The 19119-nt window shown below is 42.6% G+C and overlaps 1 protein-coding gene across 2 annotated transcripts in view; it reads right to left on the bottom strand.

The window, feature by feature from the left end:
* Nucleotides 1–492: 492 nt before the first annotated feature.
* Rerg (RAS like estrogen regulated growth inhibitor) overlaps nt 493–19119 on the bottom strand; it is a 103528-nt gene continuing 84901 nt past the window's right edge. For both annotated transcript variants that reach the window (XM_085687271.2, XM_048432465.3), the window contains 3 exons: nt 13350–13406; nt 3626–3699; nt 493–2203 (listed from right to left, as the gene is read on the bottom strand). In XM_085687271.2, the coding sequence (XP_085543397.1) occupies nt 1796–2203; nt 3626–3699; nt 13350–13406 (539 nt within the window). In that variant the 3' untranslated portion in view covers nt 493–1795. The remainder of the gene's footprint in view (nt 2204–3625; nt 3700–13349; nt 13407–19119) is intronic.

The following is a 19119-nucleotide window of genomic DNA, read 5'->3' as shown; positions in this document are numbered from 1 at the left end:
CAGTCTAGTGGGCTAACAATGCAATCCAGTGGGCTAACAGTGCAGTCTAGTGGGCTAACAGTGCAGTCCAGTGGGCTAACAGTGCAGTTCAGTGGGCTAACAGTGCAGTCCAGTGGGTTAATAGTGCAGTCTAGTGGCTAACAGTGCAGTCCAGTGGGCTAGTAGTGTGGACCACACAGTTGGAGTCTCTCTCAGTTCATGCTCTGTTTCTACCCTCCAAATACCAGTGTAGGCTTGGTGACCTCACTCTCCTCCTGACTCAGTGTCTGTACGTCTACCGTGGTTATCACAGCACTACTTACTGTATTAGGATAACGGTGACCATTGGGGCAGACCATGAATAGAGTGCCCACAATAGCCCCTGAATCGTCTGAAAGGAGCAGCTGGTATCATTAGCAGGAGCTAATTTCTCTTCAATTCCGTCTGCAATTTAGTTGCCTCCCAGGTCTCCCCTGAACTTAAAAGCTAGTCACAAAAAAATCTTGACAGAACTTGAAAATTATACTTTTTATTATAGTCACATAAAACGAAGTCAGTTACACCAGACTGTTCAAATACATTGTGAATTAAAGCCTCCAATGCTTACAAATTTTATACACACTTATATGTATACATATAAATACATACATATGTAAAAGATATATATTTTCTTCTAAAATAAAGTGCCCAAATCTTAGTATATGGGGCAGGAAATGGAGAAAAGGGCCATCAACTCTTGGCTGTTACAGTTCCTTTCACCAGCTGAGCCTCCACGTTATCTATGCCCATTCAGGTATAATGAATTATAATCACCCATCCTTTCCTCCAGTTCTTCCAAGGGAATCAGTCTTACCCAAAGGTTAAAAGGTTAAGAAAGCCTGTGGCAAACTTACTGAACCAGAGGTTGACTCAAATGACTGCACGGGATTCAGCCTTGGTTTCCAACGGGGAATAACTAGGCATTATAATTTTTGTATTTAGAGGATTATCTTCCTGCTACAGAGCTAATGGAGTAGTACTATACAAACCAGGCATCTCTAATTCTAATTCCTCTATTAACATGCAGTGAAGCCAAGCGTTGGTACAAGGGGTCCTGGTGTTTTCCATCACCCAGGCTTCGGGGAGCAAAGACACGGCAGGATTGTGACTTGTGGGTCTTGTTTCTTTTGTTATTAAGGAGATTATAATAGAAGGACTGATATAGTAAGGACTGATCATTGAGAGAACCAAATTGAATTGAAATGGGCAATTACATTACAAAACAAAAATCAATCACAACATTTCAACCTAAAAATGAAATAAAGGGTTAAAGAAAAACTGTACAATTTAAGTAAGATAATAATTGTTAAAAAAAATCCTTACTTCAAATGGGAACTAGAGCTCTATTTCCATCCCAATCGCTCAGCAAACCTTCTCAAGTTCTCGCCAGACATCACAAAACGTTATGGCGACTTTTGCAGTATTCCACAAGAAACAGAATCTTAAAATGCCTTTGAAAAGACTTCAACTTATTTAAGCAAGGCAGGGATGCCTAAAATTAGCTTCCACAAACCCAGCCACTTCAGCATCTTTGGTGGTTACATCTTCAAACTACTTTAACACGGATCCTACAAGCAGGAAAGGGAGAGACTGACTGTCACAGCATCAGGACCTATAGGACACCAGAGAACTGCCCAGCATATAGCAGACCAGGAACCACGAGAGACCCTGACATTTCCCAAAGTCAGAATAAGGAGTAGTTAGAATTGCTCGTGTTTGGAAGGGCAAAAGAAGAGCCAGGAAGGACTTCCATTTTCAGCAAATCTTGGCAGGACCTCTAACTACTGATTTTGGTAAGCATCTTGTTAATCGCTTGCTTGACGTGTGTGGTGGAGCTGCGTCGCCGTGTCTTGCCTTGCACCATCCTCCTGCGACGCACCTCTCGACAGAGCTCATAGAAGACCTCGGTGATGTTCCCTTCTCCGGTGCAGGCGGAACATTCGTAAAAGGCACAAGCCAATTCTGTAGCCAGCTTCTCCCCTTCTTCCGTACTCACTTGTCTGGAGTGGTCCAAGTCGGCTTTGTTTCCGACCAAGATGAGAGTTACATTTTTGGGCTTTTTGACTTCATCTAAGACGTTCTTCAGCGGCAGCACTTCTTCGAAGCTCCCTCGATCGGTGATATCATAGACCAGCACGAAGCCTTCTCCCCAGCGCATATGCCCTTCCCTTTGGATGGTGTCTTCCTGTAGACAAAGAAAGAACCGCAATCAGGAGACCTGGACCTAATCCCAGTGTGTACACTGCCATTGCCATAATAATCCCTTAATTATACCTCCTCATATCTGTTTATCGTTAAATGTTGTGGCTGTTTTCCTGGTCGAACTTATTTTCTTAATTAGTTTGGAAGAGGTAAGTACAACCCACCCCCATTTGTTTTAATGTCCTCTCTATTCTGATTACAGACAACTGGTAACCCTAGAGACAGACATAAGCAATGACATGCTGTATAAAGCACACTGCTTAAACTTAAGGATTAGGATGCCCATCCACACATCCCAATGCCCTAATCTGTGTTATACAGTAGTAGTCATGATGAAATTTCTCCTGCAGTGAAATCAGGGAGGTGACTACTACTTCATTAAGAGAAAACTGGCACAGTTTGAAAGATGTTAGTGGCTGGGTCTGGAGGATGTACCTGTGGTCCTAGTACTTGGGAGGCAGAGGATGTTGTGTTCAAGGGCAGTCTGGGCTATGTGGTGAGATGGCGAGACATTATGTGTGGGAAGAGAGACAGGAAGAAGATGAAGAAGAGGAGGAGGAGGAAGAGGAGAAAGAAGAAAAGATGAGAGGGAAGGAGAGAAAAAAGCATTGTTTTTATAGGTTCAGATGTCTTCTAGAGGCTTCTGCCTCTCTTGGTGTGTTCAGTACTGTATGAAGATCCATACACAAAGACAGAGTGATGAGAAGGATAGGGGTATAATCAATTTCAGAAGTATTTCTTAGATTAAACACTCAAGTCTTCTTGGAGGTCATCATCATTGTTACAGCACTATGGAAATGCCTGATCACCAAACTATCCCCTGTAGCCATTTCTATATTTAGGGACTGAGACTATGAACCTTTTGTAAGACTTGATCTGATTAATGTCAAAGGAAATTTGCCAGCAAGAATTGTAGGCAGGTATCTCCACATAATGCAGTGAGAAACACACAGACAAACCTGCATGTGGTCACAGAGACTTGGAATGTAGGATAGACTAGAGCTTTCTCTCAAAGACTCACCTTGCACATGAGGCCTTTAATAATTCTTTTCAATAGCGATGCTTATTTAAATTCATCTAAGTATTTCAAAAGCATGTTTGGCTATAAAACCACATGAATACATTGGCATCCCCCAGATGTAGAAGGAAAGTCACCCTAAATGGTCTGTGAGCATTGTAATATTTCTAATACCTTCTTGAAGGTATTCTTGAAGGTCATTTACACAGAATCAGATCACATATGCACCAGTGTATAAAGTGGAGAGACAATGGGAGCTATGAGCTTTTAGTCATATAAAAGTAACCTACGGAAAAATTCTTGAGCTTTATTTTTTTTACATTATGCATAACTTACATATCTTCTTTTTATTTACTGCAGAAAATACTTAGCTGAATTTCTATTCACCTGGCCAGCGGTGTCTAGGATCTCCATAGAAACAACTTCATCATCGATGGTTGCCTGGTGTCGGTAGGTTGACTCTAAAAGAATGAGAAAATGAAGATGGCACAAAGGCACATGTGAAATCTAATTTGATCCTTGAAGCCAGAAATTAGGCTTGGGAGAAGTATTTCTGCTTTGGTAGCAGTAGGGGTGGGAGCACTGCCCAGGGAAGAGAGGAAGGACAAAGAAACAGCTCTATATTCTACAGAGTTTCACAAGGACCCAAACCCCAGCCATCTGCCTTCTTGCCCGTCCATCCTTTCCTCGAGGCTGTACCTTGTTCTACTATGAGGCCAGCCCCTCTAGTGGTCTCTTCCATTTAAATTGGATGAGATAGCTACATTCTAAAACAAAAAAGGAACTTTCCATACAAAAATACATTCTGCCTTGCTATTCCTAAAATGCAGGGTTTTTTTTTTCCTTCAAGAAAACCTCAGTGTGTCTTTTTCTAACTTCAACCCTGTAAAGATCAAAGACTTTAGAGGGAGTTGTGTAGGACTGAGAGATCAGGACTTGATAGGCAGACAGATAAAGATGGAGAACTTCCTCACCTTCCTGATCTGAGACAAAAGCCTAGCAGCTTAAAACAAAGGTTCTTTCTTTCTTTCTTTCTTTCTTTCTTTCTTTCTTTCTTTCTTTCTTTCTTCCTTCCTTCCTTCCTTCCTTCCTTCCTTCTTTCTCTGCTTCTTCTTCTTCTTCTTCTTCTTCTTCTTCTTCTTCTTCTTCTTCTTCTTCTTCCTCCTCCTCCTCCTCCTCCTCCTCCTCCTCCTCCTCCCTCCCTCCCTCCCTCCCTCCCTCCCTCCCTCCCTCCCTCCCTCCCTCCCTCCCTCCCTCCCTCTCTCTCTCTCTCTCTCTCTCTCTCTCTCTCTCTCTCTCTCTTTTCCCACTGATAGCAAGTCCCTGCTGGCTGACGGACCTGACAAGGCAAGACTGATCAGGATGTGTTTACATAACAGTTGTGGGTTAATCAGTCATCTTGCCTTTGTTCAAATGAACCAACCACAAATTTGGGAGGGAACCCCTTCAAAGGCTATTTAAAGTTCCTGCCCTGCTCTGCAGATGACAGCTCCATGTCTGCTGCGTTCTGCTTGTTTTCTCACCTCTAACAAAGCCTCCTTTACTGGCTGAGTCTGCCTGCTGTGGTTGAGAGTTTCCCCACTGCTTCTGGTCACACTGGAGCTTCTGGGCCTTTTATTTCCTTAGCTTACAGATAAAACAAACAAACAAACCAAACCAAACCTGATCAAGACCCCTGGGCTAGGCTGTAACAGGCTGAGCAGGGACCTTAAGAGAGTAAGAGGCAGCTGAGCTTGTTTTTGGTGGTTGGTGAAGAGCAGAGCAGTACCCTGAGCAGATGGTGTGTGTGTGTGTGTGTGTGTGTGTGTGTGTGTGTGTGATAATCCAGCTGTAGTTATTGGGTCCTTAGTGGTCCCAAAACCCTGAGGGACGAGAAGGTGGCAGGTAGAGGAAGCCTGGGCAGTCATGAGTACATCCCTCATCATGTAAGTGGAATCACAAAGCAAGGCAGCCTCAGCTGTACTGCCTTGTATGAAAACTGGAAGGCATACAACGGAGACTAGTGTGACTGACTGAGCTGCTGAAGGCCACACTGAGGGCCTTCCTCAGAAGGCATCACTAGCTGGTAAGAAGGAAAGCATGCTTTGAAATTTTAATAAGAAATAAGTATAACACATTTATGAATCTTATTCTTTACAAAATAAGCCTCGGTGGAGAAACTAAAATCCACATTGACGTGGGATTTCCCTCTGTATGTTATGAATATAATTTATTACCATTTATTAATAAAAAAGCTGATTTGGCCTATGGCAGGGCAGAATATAGGTAGACCGGAAAACTAAACCAAATGCAGGGAGAAAGAAGGCAGAGTCAGGCAGATACCATGTAACTGCTGAAGGAGAAAGATGTCAGAACCTTACTGGTAAGCCACCGCCTTGTGCCAATATACAGATTAATAGAAATGGGTTAATTTAAGATATAAGAACTAGCTAGGAATACACCTGAGCCATTGGCCAAACAGTGCTGTAATTAATATGGTTTCTTTGGGACTGAGTGGCTGTAGGACCAGGCAGGACAGAAACCTCCATTTATACCACATCATTGTGGAAACAGCTGAGGTTGTAATGACTAACAGATTCTGAGAACAGGGGCCACTGAAAGTCTTAAGAAAAAAGTTTCCAATAGAATATACCCATAACAGTGAAATTTAAGGATTGCAAAAGGGGGAGGCAGATTAGGAGAAAAATAGTACCCTTTCCATGAAAGGGTATGGCTCAGTTGAGCTTCTTATCAGTGAAGCTGAATTCAGGACATTGGTGGCACAGCAAATCAGTGAAACTACATCAGAAGCATCCAGAATTGTAATTCATTCCAGATGATTCTCATGTGTCATTTCAGGATGAAACTGGGTCAAAGACCAAGGGTAAGTTTAACTAACAATAATTTCAGAAAAAAAGGTGGGATAGGAGGCCTAGAAAAAGTGAGCTAAGTGTAGTGGTGGAGGCTGCGCGTTTGTTCCCAGCTGCCCAGACCCGAAAAAAAAATCACACAGAAACTATATTAATCACAACACTGCTTGACCAATAGCTTAGGCTTCTTATTAATTAACATTTACATCTTAAATTAACCCAGTCCTATTATTTTATATTTTACCACAAGGCCCGTGGTTTACTGGTGAGGTCCTAGGGCAAGTGTCTTTCTCCTTCAGTAGCTACATGGCATTTCCTTGACTCCACATATGTTTTTCCTCTATCTCTACTTGGAATTCCCACTTTGCTCTAGTCTGCACTGTCATAGGTCCAAAGCAGTTTCTTTATTAACCAATAGTAACAAAATACATTCACAGCATACAGAGATGAATCACATATCAGTAGAAGAGGGAGATCAGAATAATTCAAAAGTGATGCAAAGAGGGAACTCAAAGACAGCATGATGCCGGTGCCAACTCCACTAGCTGGTGGTACAAAAGTGATGTAGGATTCCCCTCTATATGCTGTGATTACCATTAACAATAAAGGAACTGCTTTGGACCTATAGCAGAGGTATAGGGGAACAGAGGAAGGTGGGGAAAACTAAACAGAATGCTGGGAGAAAGGAGGAGGAGTCAGAGAGAAGCCATAGAGCCTCCACTAGAGACAGACATGCTGAAACTTTGCCAGTAAGCCACTGCCACATGGTGATACATAGATTAATGGAGATGGGTTAAACTAATATGTAAGAGCCAATAAGAAGTTAAAGCTAATGGGCCAAGTGTTTTAAATAATGTGGTTTCTGTGTGATTATTTTGGGTCTGAGCTGCTGAATGGCCCTCCTCTTACACAAAAGCAGTAATAAGAAAACAAAATTTGAAGACAATTGTAGGCTCATTCTATATTTGATCATAAAATCAAGAATTCAAACTTAAAAAATCTCCACTGAGGGTGCTGGAGAGACGACATGACATCTAACACAATTACTAACTGGGTATTGGTGTACTATCTAAGCAATCAAGTATATGAGCCTGGCATTTGCCTCTCTCGGAGATGAGACTAGAAATCAGTGCTTTTGTTTGATCATTTTTTCAGCACACCTCACCACCTTCCAGACTTTCTTTCTTTCTTTCTTTCTTTCTTTCTTTCTTTCTTTCTTTCTTTCTTTCTTTCCCTCCCTCCCTCTCTCCTTCCTTTCTTCTTTCCCTCCCTCCCTCCCTCTCTCCTTCCTTCCTTCCTTCCTTTCTTTCTTTCTTCCTTTTCTTCCCTCCTTCCCTCCCTTCCTTCTTTGCTTTTTTCTCTTTTTTTCCCTTGGTTTTTCAAGACAAGGTTTCTCTGTTTAGTCCTTGCTATCCTAGAAATCACTCTGTAGACCATGTTGGCCTCAAACTCAGAGATCCATCTCCCTCTACCTCCTGAGTGCTGGGATTAAGGTGTGTGCCACCATGGCCTGCCCTTCCTTCTTTTCCTATCAAATATTTTCTTGCAGTTTTTGGGGACCACTTTCCTGTTTCCTTTCAGGAAACGATAGCCTATCCAAGGCATAAAATGCAGAAAGAAAGCTTTCTACGAGCAGGATTTAGCCATCTAGCAACAAAATTGTGAATGATCACCACCGGAACCTCCATAACGCCAGCCTTTTTAGAAAAGTTGTCATTTGAAATAAGGTTACATTCAATATACTTGAAGAAATGTATTTTGCACCTCCGCCCTCTCCTGGAACTCATGATCCACACATTGAGAGCATGTGGATTCTCATCTGAAGGGCATCCTGGGCCTGCACTCTTTTATGTTAGATGAGAGGTTCTAGTCTGGGGACTGAATGCTCTAAAATGCCACTTATAGCAGCAACTGCTCTGCAAGTGCTTCCCCAACAGTTTCCTTTCTTCTCTAGTCTTTGGGCCTGAGGAGAAGTCCAGCTGGCCACATACATGCTAGGCATCCATGCCCTTCTGGTCCTTCCCCCAGGCTGTGGCTGTTCTGGGCCTTTTGTACTGACTCTCCCCCTTTTCATGGCTGGCATCAGCCCTGCAGCCTGGAAAATGGAAACCCAGGCTCCTACCCATCTCTTTCCACCAAAATCTGTCTCAGAGGAAAGGACGCTGTTCTTTGTGGCTCCCGTGACAAATGGTCTCTTGGTCTCGACCGCAGAAGGCCACCACAGTGAGGAAGAGAATAAACTGATCCATGCATGAAGTTGTGAGGTTCTTTGGCTGTTTGTTAACTGAGTGAAAGGAAAGACATACAGGAAGCAAGGGAATGTCTGCTGCAGACACAGCAGCGGGTGGTGGTGACCAGTTTTATCCAAGATGAATACTGTCTTCACACTCTTTTGAGCATTTCTTCTTCATGTTTTGTTCTCTCATTATGAACTCATTTCCCTATATACAAGACATTGAAAATATTACCTAACAAGGAAAATATTAGATAGGAATTTGTGAGCTTGTCTGAGATAATAACAAACACATAATTTCTGCTCTTCATTTTAAAATTCAAAGGAAAGCTTGGTGTGACAGGGCCAGTGAATACCGGGACAGCCAGGGATATTTAGAAAAACTTTACCTCAAAAACTAAAACAAAATAAAAAAACCAATCAAAGGATACACAAATGTTTGGACTGCTTACATATGTTTTATTGTCTTTATACTAACAAGACCAGTAATATGAATTCTTTCTTTGGAGGACTTTGGGTATGTTTGATTGATCTATGGCCAAAGGCACTCAAAAATATATACTTTAAAACAGACATCAGTCTCATAATTGAATTAAGTATATTAAAAGTATCTTTCAGATTTCCATGTATGGAGGAAAGCATGCCTTCAGGGATCTGGAGAGGTGGCACAGTGCTTAAGAGTGTATGTTGGTCTTCCAAAGCACCTCTGCTTGGTACCAAACCCTTATTTTGGACAGCTGACAACCTCCTCTCTAGGTCGACCAGATGTCTCTAGCCTCAATGGGCACCTGCACTCATGTGCACATTTCACCTTCCCCAACATATAACTAAAAATAATAAAAATAAATCTTTGAAAAACATGCATCCCAAGACACTTCTGTAAATAGTGTGTTTTGCACACTAGCAAGGTTCGGCGCTCAGCTATTTGTATATGGTTAATCCTTGGACTAAGTTGGTTTTGCACATTTCACCATATTCATATGGCTTCTTGGCTGGTGCTGTAACAGCAGCAGTTAGCAACGTGACTTTATGCTAGAGTGGAAATTGTTCTGAGATGGGTTTTGGCTGGACTACAAACCCATCATGTCACCTCGGATGAAGTCTTGCTTCTCTGGCCCTGTTCATCAAATGCCTATCTCCCATTTTCCTGCAGTATGGTTATTAAATAGTTCTATGGCATGCCTGAGCACGTCTATTTCGGTGCCCAGTTGAGAGAACTTGTCTCTCTGTCTGAGCCTTTCCAAGCAGAGGAAGCTATGAGGTAGGCAAGATGAACCAAGCACAGACTCAATGAGCCCGTGGGCTTATTATGTCCTCTGAGTCCTTCCCAATCCTGGCTGAACTTTTACTGTGCATTAGGGCATTGACCCTGACTTCAAACACAATGTGCATCATCTTCTTTGTCCCAGGGCAGTGATACTATATACTAAGAAACACCTCCTCTCTGCAGGCCTCCAACATGCACCCATGAGCAGGGACACACACACAGGCATGCACACAATTATATGTGGTTACGAGCCTTTCTCTGCACTCTTGCACCTCACAACATTCTTTGAGGGTAACATGATCCTAAAAGGCAAGGATTCAATTCTTGATTGGGACTAGACATTTACGGATTCTGTTTAGTCCGAAGCCACCTCTCACCATCAGGGTTGTTTCCTGATTAAATGGGCCACATCCAAATTCTGATGATCTTCAGGGGTAGTTTTCGGTGTTATTAACAAACCAGGGATGAATCTGGCCAAGAAGCCACTGATGAGAGGAGAAAAAGCAATGGGAAATGAAAACTGTTCCATATAAAGGATTGTGGGATTTTCTGAGACTCCAGCCTTCAAAATATTTGCATTAAAAAAGAAAAAAAGAATGCCTCTTTGTAAAATGGGAGCTTAAGTTGGTGTGGGTACAAGTTCCCTCCACCCACGTTCTACCCTTTCCTTGTACCTCTAATTTGAATCAGCAAGATAGACCCTTTAATAAACAAATTCAACCAAAAACAAATATGAAAATCACTGGGTCTGAAGTCTAGCAGCCTGGAGTTACTGGCCAGCACAATCCTCTGCTGATTAGATACTGTAAACTAGGCACAAACCTAGCTGTTCTCAGGAAGAAACCCCAGATGAGGAGCTGCTTCCATCAGATTGGCTTACGGACATGTCAGTGAGGCACTTTCGGATCGCTAGTTGGTGCTATTGATGGGGCCCAGCCCACTGTGGGTGGTACCACCCCTAGGTAGATGGTCCTGAGCTGTATTGGAGAGATAGCAAGCCATGGGGAACGTTTATGCTTCAAGTTTCTGCCTTGATTTCCTGTCTGGTTTCCCTCAGGGTGAAGCTGTGATTGGAACACAGCAGCCAAATAAACTCTTTCCTTGCCAAGTTGCTTTTGGTTATGGTGTTTATCACAGCAATAGAAAACCTATCTGGGACAAAGTGCAAAGCATTTTCTTTAGAGGATTGCTTCAGAGAGCGGCGGCTATTCCGTTTTGTTAATATGTGGGATGGTGTTCCCAGTTTCCAGCTACTCATAAAACAACAACGAAAGACCAAACCAAAAAAACCCATGTCCTCAAGTTCTGAGGAAGAGACTGAATTCAGAATTCAAGAGGACAACTCCCATCCTCCTTCCTCTTCCTCCTTCACAAATATGCCGCTCTGTTTTGTAATGTAACCAATCATGGTTGCCTGTTGTTTTGAAATTTGCAAATTAACCATGAACGCCACAAAGATCCAGTCTTTCTTATGAGAGTAAGACATTAAGCCCAAGAAATGCTAATTTCTCTTGAATCCACTGGATTGAGGTTTCCTGTATGCTAGAGAATTAAGGGACTTCCAATGTAGACGCCCACACAGATCTCTGCAGTGTGCGAGCTAATGACAGCATCACCTTCCAGTGAGTCATGCACCTGTTTCTCGTGAAGGTGGAGGAAGGCTCTGGTTGCTTAGCAGCCAGGGTCCTTGCTGAGCAGCACAGTGCAAGATTATCCTGCGATGTGATGCTTCCCAGCGAAGGATGCCTGCAGATAACAGTGTAGGTTCGTTCCTATTTATAGCTGCTGTGGTTCTGAATGAATAGAAGAAAAGGGAAAGGCTTCACCGAAGGCTAATTAGAAATACTTACTTACGTTAGTTACTAAAACACACCCAGAGAGAGCTAAAAAAAAAAATCTAATTTTTTTGTAAGTTTCATCTTTCATTGTGATATGTGGATAGAGTGGAGAGTAACTAGCTTTCAACTGAACTCCTATGACAGTGGAAAGTACCAAATAATCACTGTAAAACTTAAGGAAATGGAAGAAATACAAGAGAGAGTATTTACATAGTGGGGAAAGACAATAGATAATGGCCCTTTCTGAAAGTCAGGTTCATCTTTACATTCAATAGACTACCTCAACCTCACAGTATGTTTATACTCGTAAGTATGCTTGAAAAATTGATAAACAAAAATCTTTAAAAACATATTTTCTCAAGAAATAATTATTCCTCTCCTTAACCATATGGTAATATAAAAAATGTATTGGGAAGAAAGTGACAAATCAAAGTGTGCTTTTTGTACTTTCCTACCAACAGATATATTCCGTAATACATGCCTATAAAATAATTTCAGAAATTTAAAATGTTAAATTTAGTTCTTTTTATACCTAAGCCAGGGAAGCACTGTGTGATGGTTTGAAAGGAAATGGCCCCTGAGGGCATGGCACTGTTAAGAGGTGTGGCCTTGTTGGGGGAAGTGTGTCACTGTGGAGGTGGGCTTTGAGGTCTCTGATTTGCTCAAGTCACACCCTTAAGACAGAAGACTCCCTGCTGCCTGTGGGTCAAGATGTAAGAATTCTCGTTCCTTCTCCAGCTTCATGTCTGTCTCCATGCCACCCTGATTCCCACCATGACGATGGACTGAACCTCTGAAACTATAAGCCAGCCCAATTAAAAGTTCTCCTTTGCAAGAGTTGCTGTGTTCATGGTGTCTTTTCATAGCGAGAGAAACCCTAATTAAGACATATTGCATTTCAAATGTGAATCTTTTTTTTTTCAGTTTCTTTTCCTGTTTGTGTTAGAAAGATATATTTAGATAAACAAAAATGAGAAACTATTACCTTGCTTTCTCATCTCATTCAATAGCTAATGTTATTGTCTTAGCATACAACTTTTCAATCTTTTTTGAATCTTCACAGAGCTACCTGGAGGTATTTTTATCCAGACACAAATCTGGAAAATTATGACGATGTATTTACTAACAGAGTAACTTGCAATCGTTTCTTAAAGAGCAAAGGCAGAGGAGGATCCTTAAAATGGATGTAAGTCAAACTCCTGTTTAAAAGATTGACTATCATAAAATATGAGGTTTCAGTAATGACTTAGAATTTCGATCAGTTCCAATCAGTCATGTCATGCTATCACCTCTCTGAAGCTGATCTAGAAAAATCCACTGCCGAGAACAGCCAAGATAACATCAGAGAGTGGAGGAGAAAGATGCACACTCTCATCAAATTACAGCGTGGAGCTGCTGGAGGGGCTCGTTGCTATTCACAATGACTTTGTTATGGGAGCATAGACAAAGGAACTGTCTGCACACACACAAGTGGATGTTTTTGAATTACCCAGAGGAACAGAGAGATGTCATTCTCAGGAAAATGGATGCAAGTGGAGATGATTATTCTGAAAAAAACCCAAGGCATTCTCAGAGATAGATCCATAGGGGTTATTCCCCCTCCAAATGCTGCCAGAGTCACCCTTTCTCCCAGTAGGACAAGGTGGCATATTGGATGGGAGAGCGAGCATCCTGTTGAACCCATTTGCTTCTTCACCGAGGATGGATTTAACTTCTTTATTTATGCCCTAAGTCCTTCAGGGCTTGACACATAGAATGTGATGAACACTGCAGGCCTCTAGGAGGGTTCCATGCATGACAAATTAAACATTATGCTTTCAAAACAGCCAAAGGGGGATTAACGAGGGTACCACAGACACACTGTCCTCTTTTCAGGGCCAGAAACATGTTGGAGGAGGAGATGAAGATAAGATGCTTGACATACCGAGGGTCGGATCATATTCCCAGATGAATCGTTTGGTCAGAAATCTCACCACAATAGCTGTGGAAAAAAAAGAACAATGTGTCAACCGTGAGCTCCTGCTGGAGTTCTTGTCCATCTGTAGAAGGAGGAGAGAGTCATACAACACCATACCCATTTGATGTTTCCTTCACCTGTGACTACTGCAATGTACTTCCAATTCATATGGTGGCCTCAGACTTGGGTGGTGTTTTAACATGCTTGCCATTCACAAATCTACAGCTTAGGTTTATTCTTCCAGTCATAGGCGTCAAGCCAACCAACCAGCACAGTGTGAAAATGCACACACACACAAATGTCAACAAAGCCTTTAATTCAAATGCAGAGTGCCCCATTCCAAGTCTCTAGAGTTCGAGTATTAACAGAGATTGACAAAGGTAAGCTAAAATAAGGGGGTTCACCATAACTAGGATGAAAAGGTACAATGTTAAAGACATCTAGCTCTCCAGAAGTGAGACTTAGGAATTCATGTTAGCTCATCAGACAGTGCCAAAGAGTGCTGTAAGAGAATGAGGGCCTAAGTTCAGATCCCAGCACCCATGTAGAAAAAGCTGGGTGTGGCCATGCATGACTGTATCCCCCAGACATGCAGGGAGGAGAGGGAGACCAATGACAGGAAGATCACAGGGCTTTGCTGGCTGCTTTGTTTCAGGTTGTGTGGTATAGAACCTGTCTCAAAGAAGTGTCTATAGTCTGTCCATTGTCCTGCACTTATTTTAAGTCATAGGCAATTTGGATGCTCTTTGAATTTAAGTATGGGCATGGATAAAGAGAATCAATATGATACAGCGGTCAGTTATGATATCACATCCCTGCAATCCCAGGATGGGGAGAGTGAGGCAGAAGGATAGTGTGTTTGAGGATGTCTTGGCCTATATAGCAACTTCCAGGTTAGCCTGAGCTAAATAAATGGTCCCTGTCTTAAAATAAGTGGAAAAAAAGCAAAATATGCTTAACTGTGTGAACATTGTTGTCCTGAAAGTTGACAGGACTCATGTCAGAGAATTACGTCCCATTGCAGTTCACAAGAGTGCTTGTCAAACTTGAGAAGGTTTGAGAAAGAGGCCGTGACAGACAGTAAAATAGACAAAGAATACTGGGTCCTTTCCCTGGTTTGGGTGGGGGGAAAGCACATTCATACTGTTTGACATAGAATTGCACCAGCACCCAATCTCTCTGAAGGCCCTTGATGGTCTCTCTGAGAAGCCACTGAACTTAACTCAAAAATCATGGCTACTAGTTTAAACTATCAAATTTATCTTTACTTTTATAGAAATTCCTTGAATGAACTGCTCACAGGTATTCCTTGATGGGACAAAGCTAACTGGGGGAAGGCTATGTCCATGGTGTCTGTTATCACCTCTAGGGTCAGCAGAGAAGCATTCCTCTTTCCCGTTTGTGTGTCCCGTGAGCTGCCACAGTGCGGCATGGACGCTGTCAAATAGACCACTCTCATGTGTGAATTCGCTGCTGCTGACTAATGGGGGAAACAGCAATATTCTTTCTTAATTGCAGAGTGTGAGACTTGATTCGAGCCAGTATACGTGCAGAGCCTGAAGTGGCATGGCCATTGACTCTGTCATCCTTCCCACGGGAAGTGGACTTGTGGTTTCAGCTGCGCCCTCCGTCTGTCACTGCAAATTCTCTCGAGAAGAAGGCTTTTATTTTTAAGTTGGTTTTTTCGCATGTGTAAAACAATAAGTACAGACAGATACTTTTCTTCTTTAAAAATGAACAATGTTAGCCAGGTGTAGTGGCACACTTCTTTAATCTCAGCACTTGGGAGACAGAGGCAGGTGGATCTCTCTGAGTCCTGGGCCAACCAAGTCCACATAGTGAGACTCTGTCTCAGAAACAGAACAATGTTAGCAAACAGAGTTGGCCAAGGTATTTAAAGGACCCTAACTTTAGTTAGACTGTTGTGGGAGTATCTTCTGCTGCCTCAGCCAATAGTCGCTGAAGCACGAGCCCACAGTGCGGCAGGGAGCGCCTTCCGCTCCGTCAGCCAATAGCCGCTTTAAAGGCCAATCTATAAAAAGTGTTTTGTATCTATAAGAAATGACTTATTTAAACGAACTACTTAAAAAAATATAACTGGCATTTCTCAATTTCAAAACCACTTAAAATTTAATCATTTCTCAAAGTATTTCTGAACTACATTAGACACTTCACTGCCTTTCAAAATCAAATATGCTGAGAATAATTGCATCATTTGACGACATTCGGGCTGGCAATACAGCTTGAAGCTATAAGGAAGATAGGCAAAAAACTTCCAAAATGCTGTGACTGTTGAATGTTTGAAGGTTTTGAATATGTATAGATGGATTTTACATAATGTAACTTTGTCCTTCAGTTACGGTCACTGGGATTATGCTTAATGACACATTGCTATTTCATGCTGTCACTTTTATTCCAGCAAAGACAGGGAAATGTGAGTGGCATGATCCTGGAGCATGGCCTGGGCAGTGTGGCTCGTGCAGACGGAGCAATAGTGAGCACAGATGGAGGGAAGGCAGTTTTGCACCATTGCCCCATGATGCACTGCTGCTCACGACAGAGCCATAGCTGCTATAAACTACCACAACCACCTACTGATATTAAGAGGAACGAGCAACTATGATTGCACAGAGCTATTTATTATTATTATTATTATTACTGTTACTGTTGCTGTTATGTTGCTTGGCCATTTCTTTAGAAATGCATATTCTGCAAGAGCATGGGATTCATTCTGCTCATCAGTTTTCCGGTGTCTAGAGTGGTTCCTGGTAGACAAAAAGATCCTTACTAGGTACATGATAAACAAGGATTGGTTATGGTAACAATGATGACTTGTTCTTAACAGGGAAGTAACAAGCCATCACTGAAAGACACAGCAGAGAAACCGGTCGCGGAGGAATCCCAATGGTACCATGGCACCTTTGTATAAATCTCCCCTTAAGAGGTGACGTGGGTATCTGACGTTAGGGGCTCTAGCAGCATAGCAGAGGCATATAAGGTCTTTTTCATGATCACAATAATATTTGTTATTCTATAGCTTATTAATGTGTACTGTCCGGGGCTGGAAGGGCAGCCAGAGGAAGAAGGTGACTGCTATTCAAGCCCAATGACCTGTGCTAGGGCCCTGGAACCCACCCATAAAAGTGGAAGGAGGGAAACAATTCCATTAAGTTGTCCTCTGATCTCCGCATGTGTGCCATGACAGGTGTGCCATGACAGTGTGTGCCAATACAGGTGCACACACGCTAACAATAAATAGTGTCAAAAATATCTTTTAAATGTTTGTGTAAGAGTTGGGGGTGTGAGTCAGTGGTAGACTGTTTGCGTGGAATGTGCAAAGCCCAGGACATAGTTCCCAGCACTGCCTACTCCCAGGAAAACTGCTGTTAATTACAAAGGTCAGTTTAATTTTCTCCCTTTCTCTCTCCCTATATCTCGGGCAGAGTGTGAGTTGGTTTACTTGGTTTTCTGAAACCCAGTGCAAGACTGCAATCTTCGCTTCCCACAGAACTGACAGACTTTTTCTCTTGTCATTCTGTGTTTGATATGATAAATCTTTTTAGCCAGAAGTAAACAGATCCGGTCAAATGCAAGCTCACACCGATACTAACAAGAGCCTGATCCCACAACAACACAGGCAGACCCTCCAGATGGCACAGTGTAGGCTCCCTCTGAACAGTTAGTTCATAGAGTGGCCCTGATCTCCAGTGTCTGTGCTGTCTGTTAAGATGCACGAGTGCAGGTAATCGCCTACAAAGATGTGTTTGCTCATTGCTGCAGGGTCTCGGGCATGCAGATATGGCTGTGCAACCGATTGACTCTAACCTCAGCAGCATGGGAGAATAAGCATTTACTATAGAGCAGCAGAGAAAAATAACACACTTGCATGGGGCTGAAAAACCTATGTGGAATTGTTAAAAACACCCAGGCCAAATTTTGAATATTTCATATTTATTTATGTTTTGTGAGTGTGTGTGTGTGTGTGTGTGTGTGTGTGTGTGTGTGTGTGTGCCACACAGCACATGTGAAGTTCAGAGTACAGCCTGCAGTAGTCAGTTCTCAGCTTCCATTCATGCAGACCCTGGATATTGAACTCGGTTCCTATGGTTTGGCAGAACGCACCTTATCCTCTGAGCCATCCTGTCAGCCCCCAGGTCAAAGCTTTTGGTTGCTGCTTCCCGTTTCCCACCTGTTCACCATCCTGCCTACCATCCTGCCTACCATCCTGCCCACCATCCTGCCCACCATCCTGCCCACCATCCTGCCCACCATCCTGCCCACCATCCTGGTCACACCCCAGTGGAAGTCCTTAATTTAATTTAGGCTCATGCAGTAGTGAAAGGGTCGGTTACACATAAATAAATTCTTGTATTCATTTTATAACCTGCAAGACCTTCGAGAAGTATTCAGCATTCTAGAAACACATAATATCACATCACTTTGTAATGGCTTTTACACATTTTACTAACTACTGCCGTAAAAACCGTCAAAGGCTCTGCGAGAAACAAACACAATTTTATTACACAAAATAGAAGGGGAACCTTCTATTGCATTGCACTTTTGTGGACCATTAGTTTTAAGGTAAGAACTCTTGACCATTTTTTTCAATCAATTTTCCCAATTTCACTAACAACCAAGCTTGTTAGCATTCAACAAAAGTTGTAAGCTGAAAGCTGGAGGAGGGCATTACAATGAGTTGACCCAGTATCCCAAGCATGGAGTTTCTTGAAATGAGACTGTACCCACAAGGGATCTCTCTTCCCAGATCCCCTCCTCCTCAGCACCTACTGCGTGATTATTTGTCTTTAATACCAGCAAACACCCCAGGCCATGGTACCAATTGCTAACCCTACATGGTTTACAAGATCAATGTAAAATTGCTCTGTGTACAAGTTTCACTTTGAATTTATGGTCTGTAGTTCCCGTGTCATAATAAAGCAGGCACTAAAGCTAATGCAAGAGAAGGATGAGAGAGTTTTCATCTCCCCCTCAGTTGTTGGCTCGTTCCGCCAAGCACAGCCTTGATGGAAACAGTGTCATAAAAAGTATAATGGGAAAGGCTTAAGAATGCAGTCGTGTTAATATCACCTACTCTACTGAGCACGCACTGTGAGCTCAGACACCGTGCTAGGCCTTGGCTAGCATACATGGCGGTGCAGCATGAAGAAATTAAAGCTCAGATCATTTTCACGTGCCTATTTACAGCTTTTGATTACATTTATTTATTTATTGGTTTTTCAAGGCAGGGTTTCTCTGTAGCTTTGGACCCTGTCCTGGAACGATCTCTTGTAGACTAGGCTGGTCTCAAACTCACAGAGATACACCTGCTTCTGCCTCCTGCTGGGATTAAAGGCGTGCGCCACCATTGCCTGGCCATTTGTTTGTTTATTGATTTCTATTGTGTGTGTGTGTGTGTGTGTGTGTGTATGCACACGTGCGTGTGCACATCTGCGTGTGTGCATCTAGGGAAGCCAGAGAACTTTAAGAGTCAGTTCTGTTCTTCTAAGATTTTCAGCCTGAGCAGCAAGCACCTTTACCCACATAAGTCATTTCACTAGGCCCACATTTCTCATCTGAGGACCCCCGACTTCAAGGTCCTCAAGGTTTCGGCCACTGGGGTTCAGATAAAGAGGGTGCTGCCAGAGATTGCTGCACCCTCTGCTGTCACAGTGCTCCCTGGATGAAAACTTTCCCGACGATGCCATATGTAAGTTATATGTACAAGTGTTCTTACACG

The sequence above is a fragment of the Myodes glareolus genome, chromosome 3 (genome assembly GCF_982192425.1).
Source record: "Myodes glareolus chromosome 3, mMyoGla1.1, whole genome shotgun sequence".
NCBI classification, from domain to species: Eukaryota; Metazoa; Chordata; class Mammalia; order Rodentia; family Cricetidae; genus Myodes; species Myodes glareolus.
The sequence above is the reverse complement of the archived record's forward strand: the minus strand, read 5'-3'. Positions and strand labels throughout refer to the sequence as shown.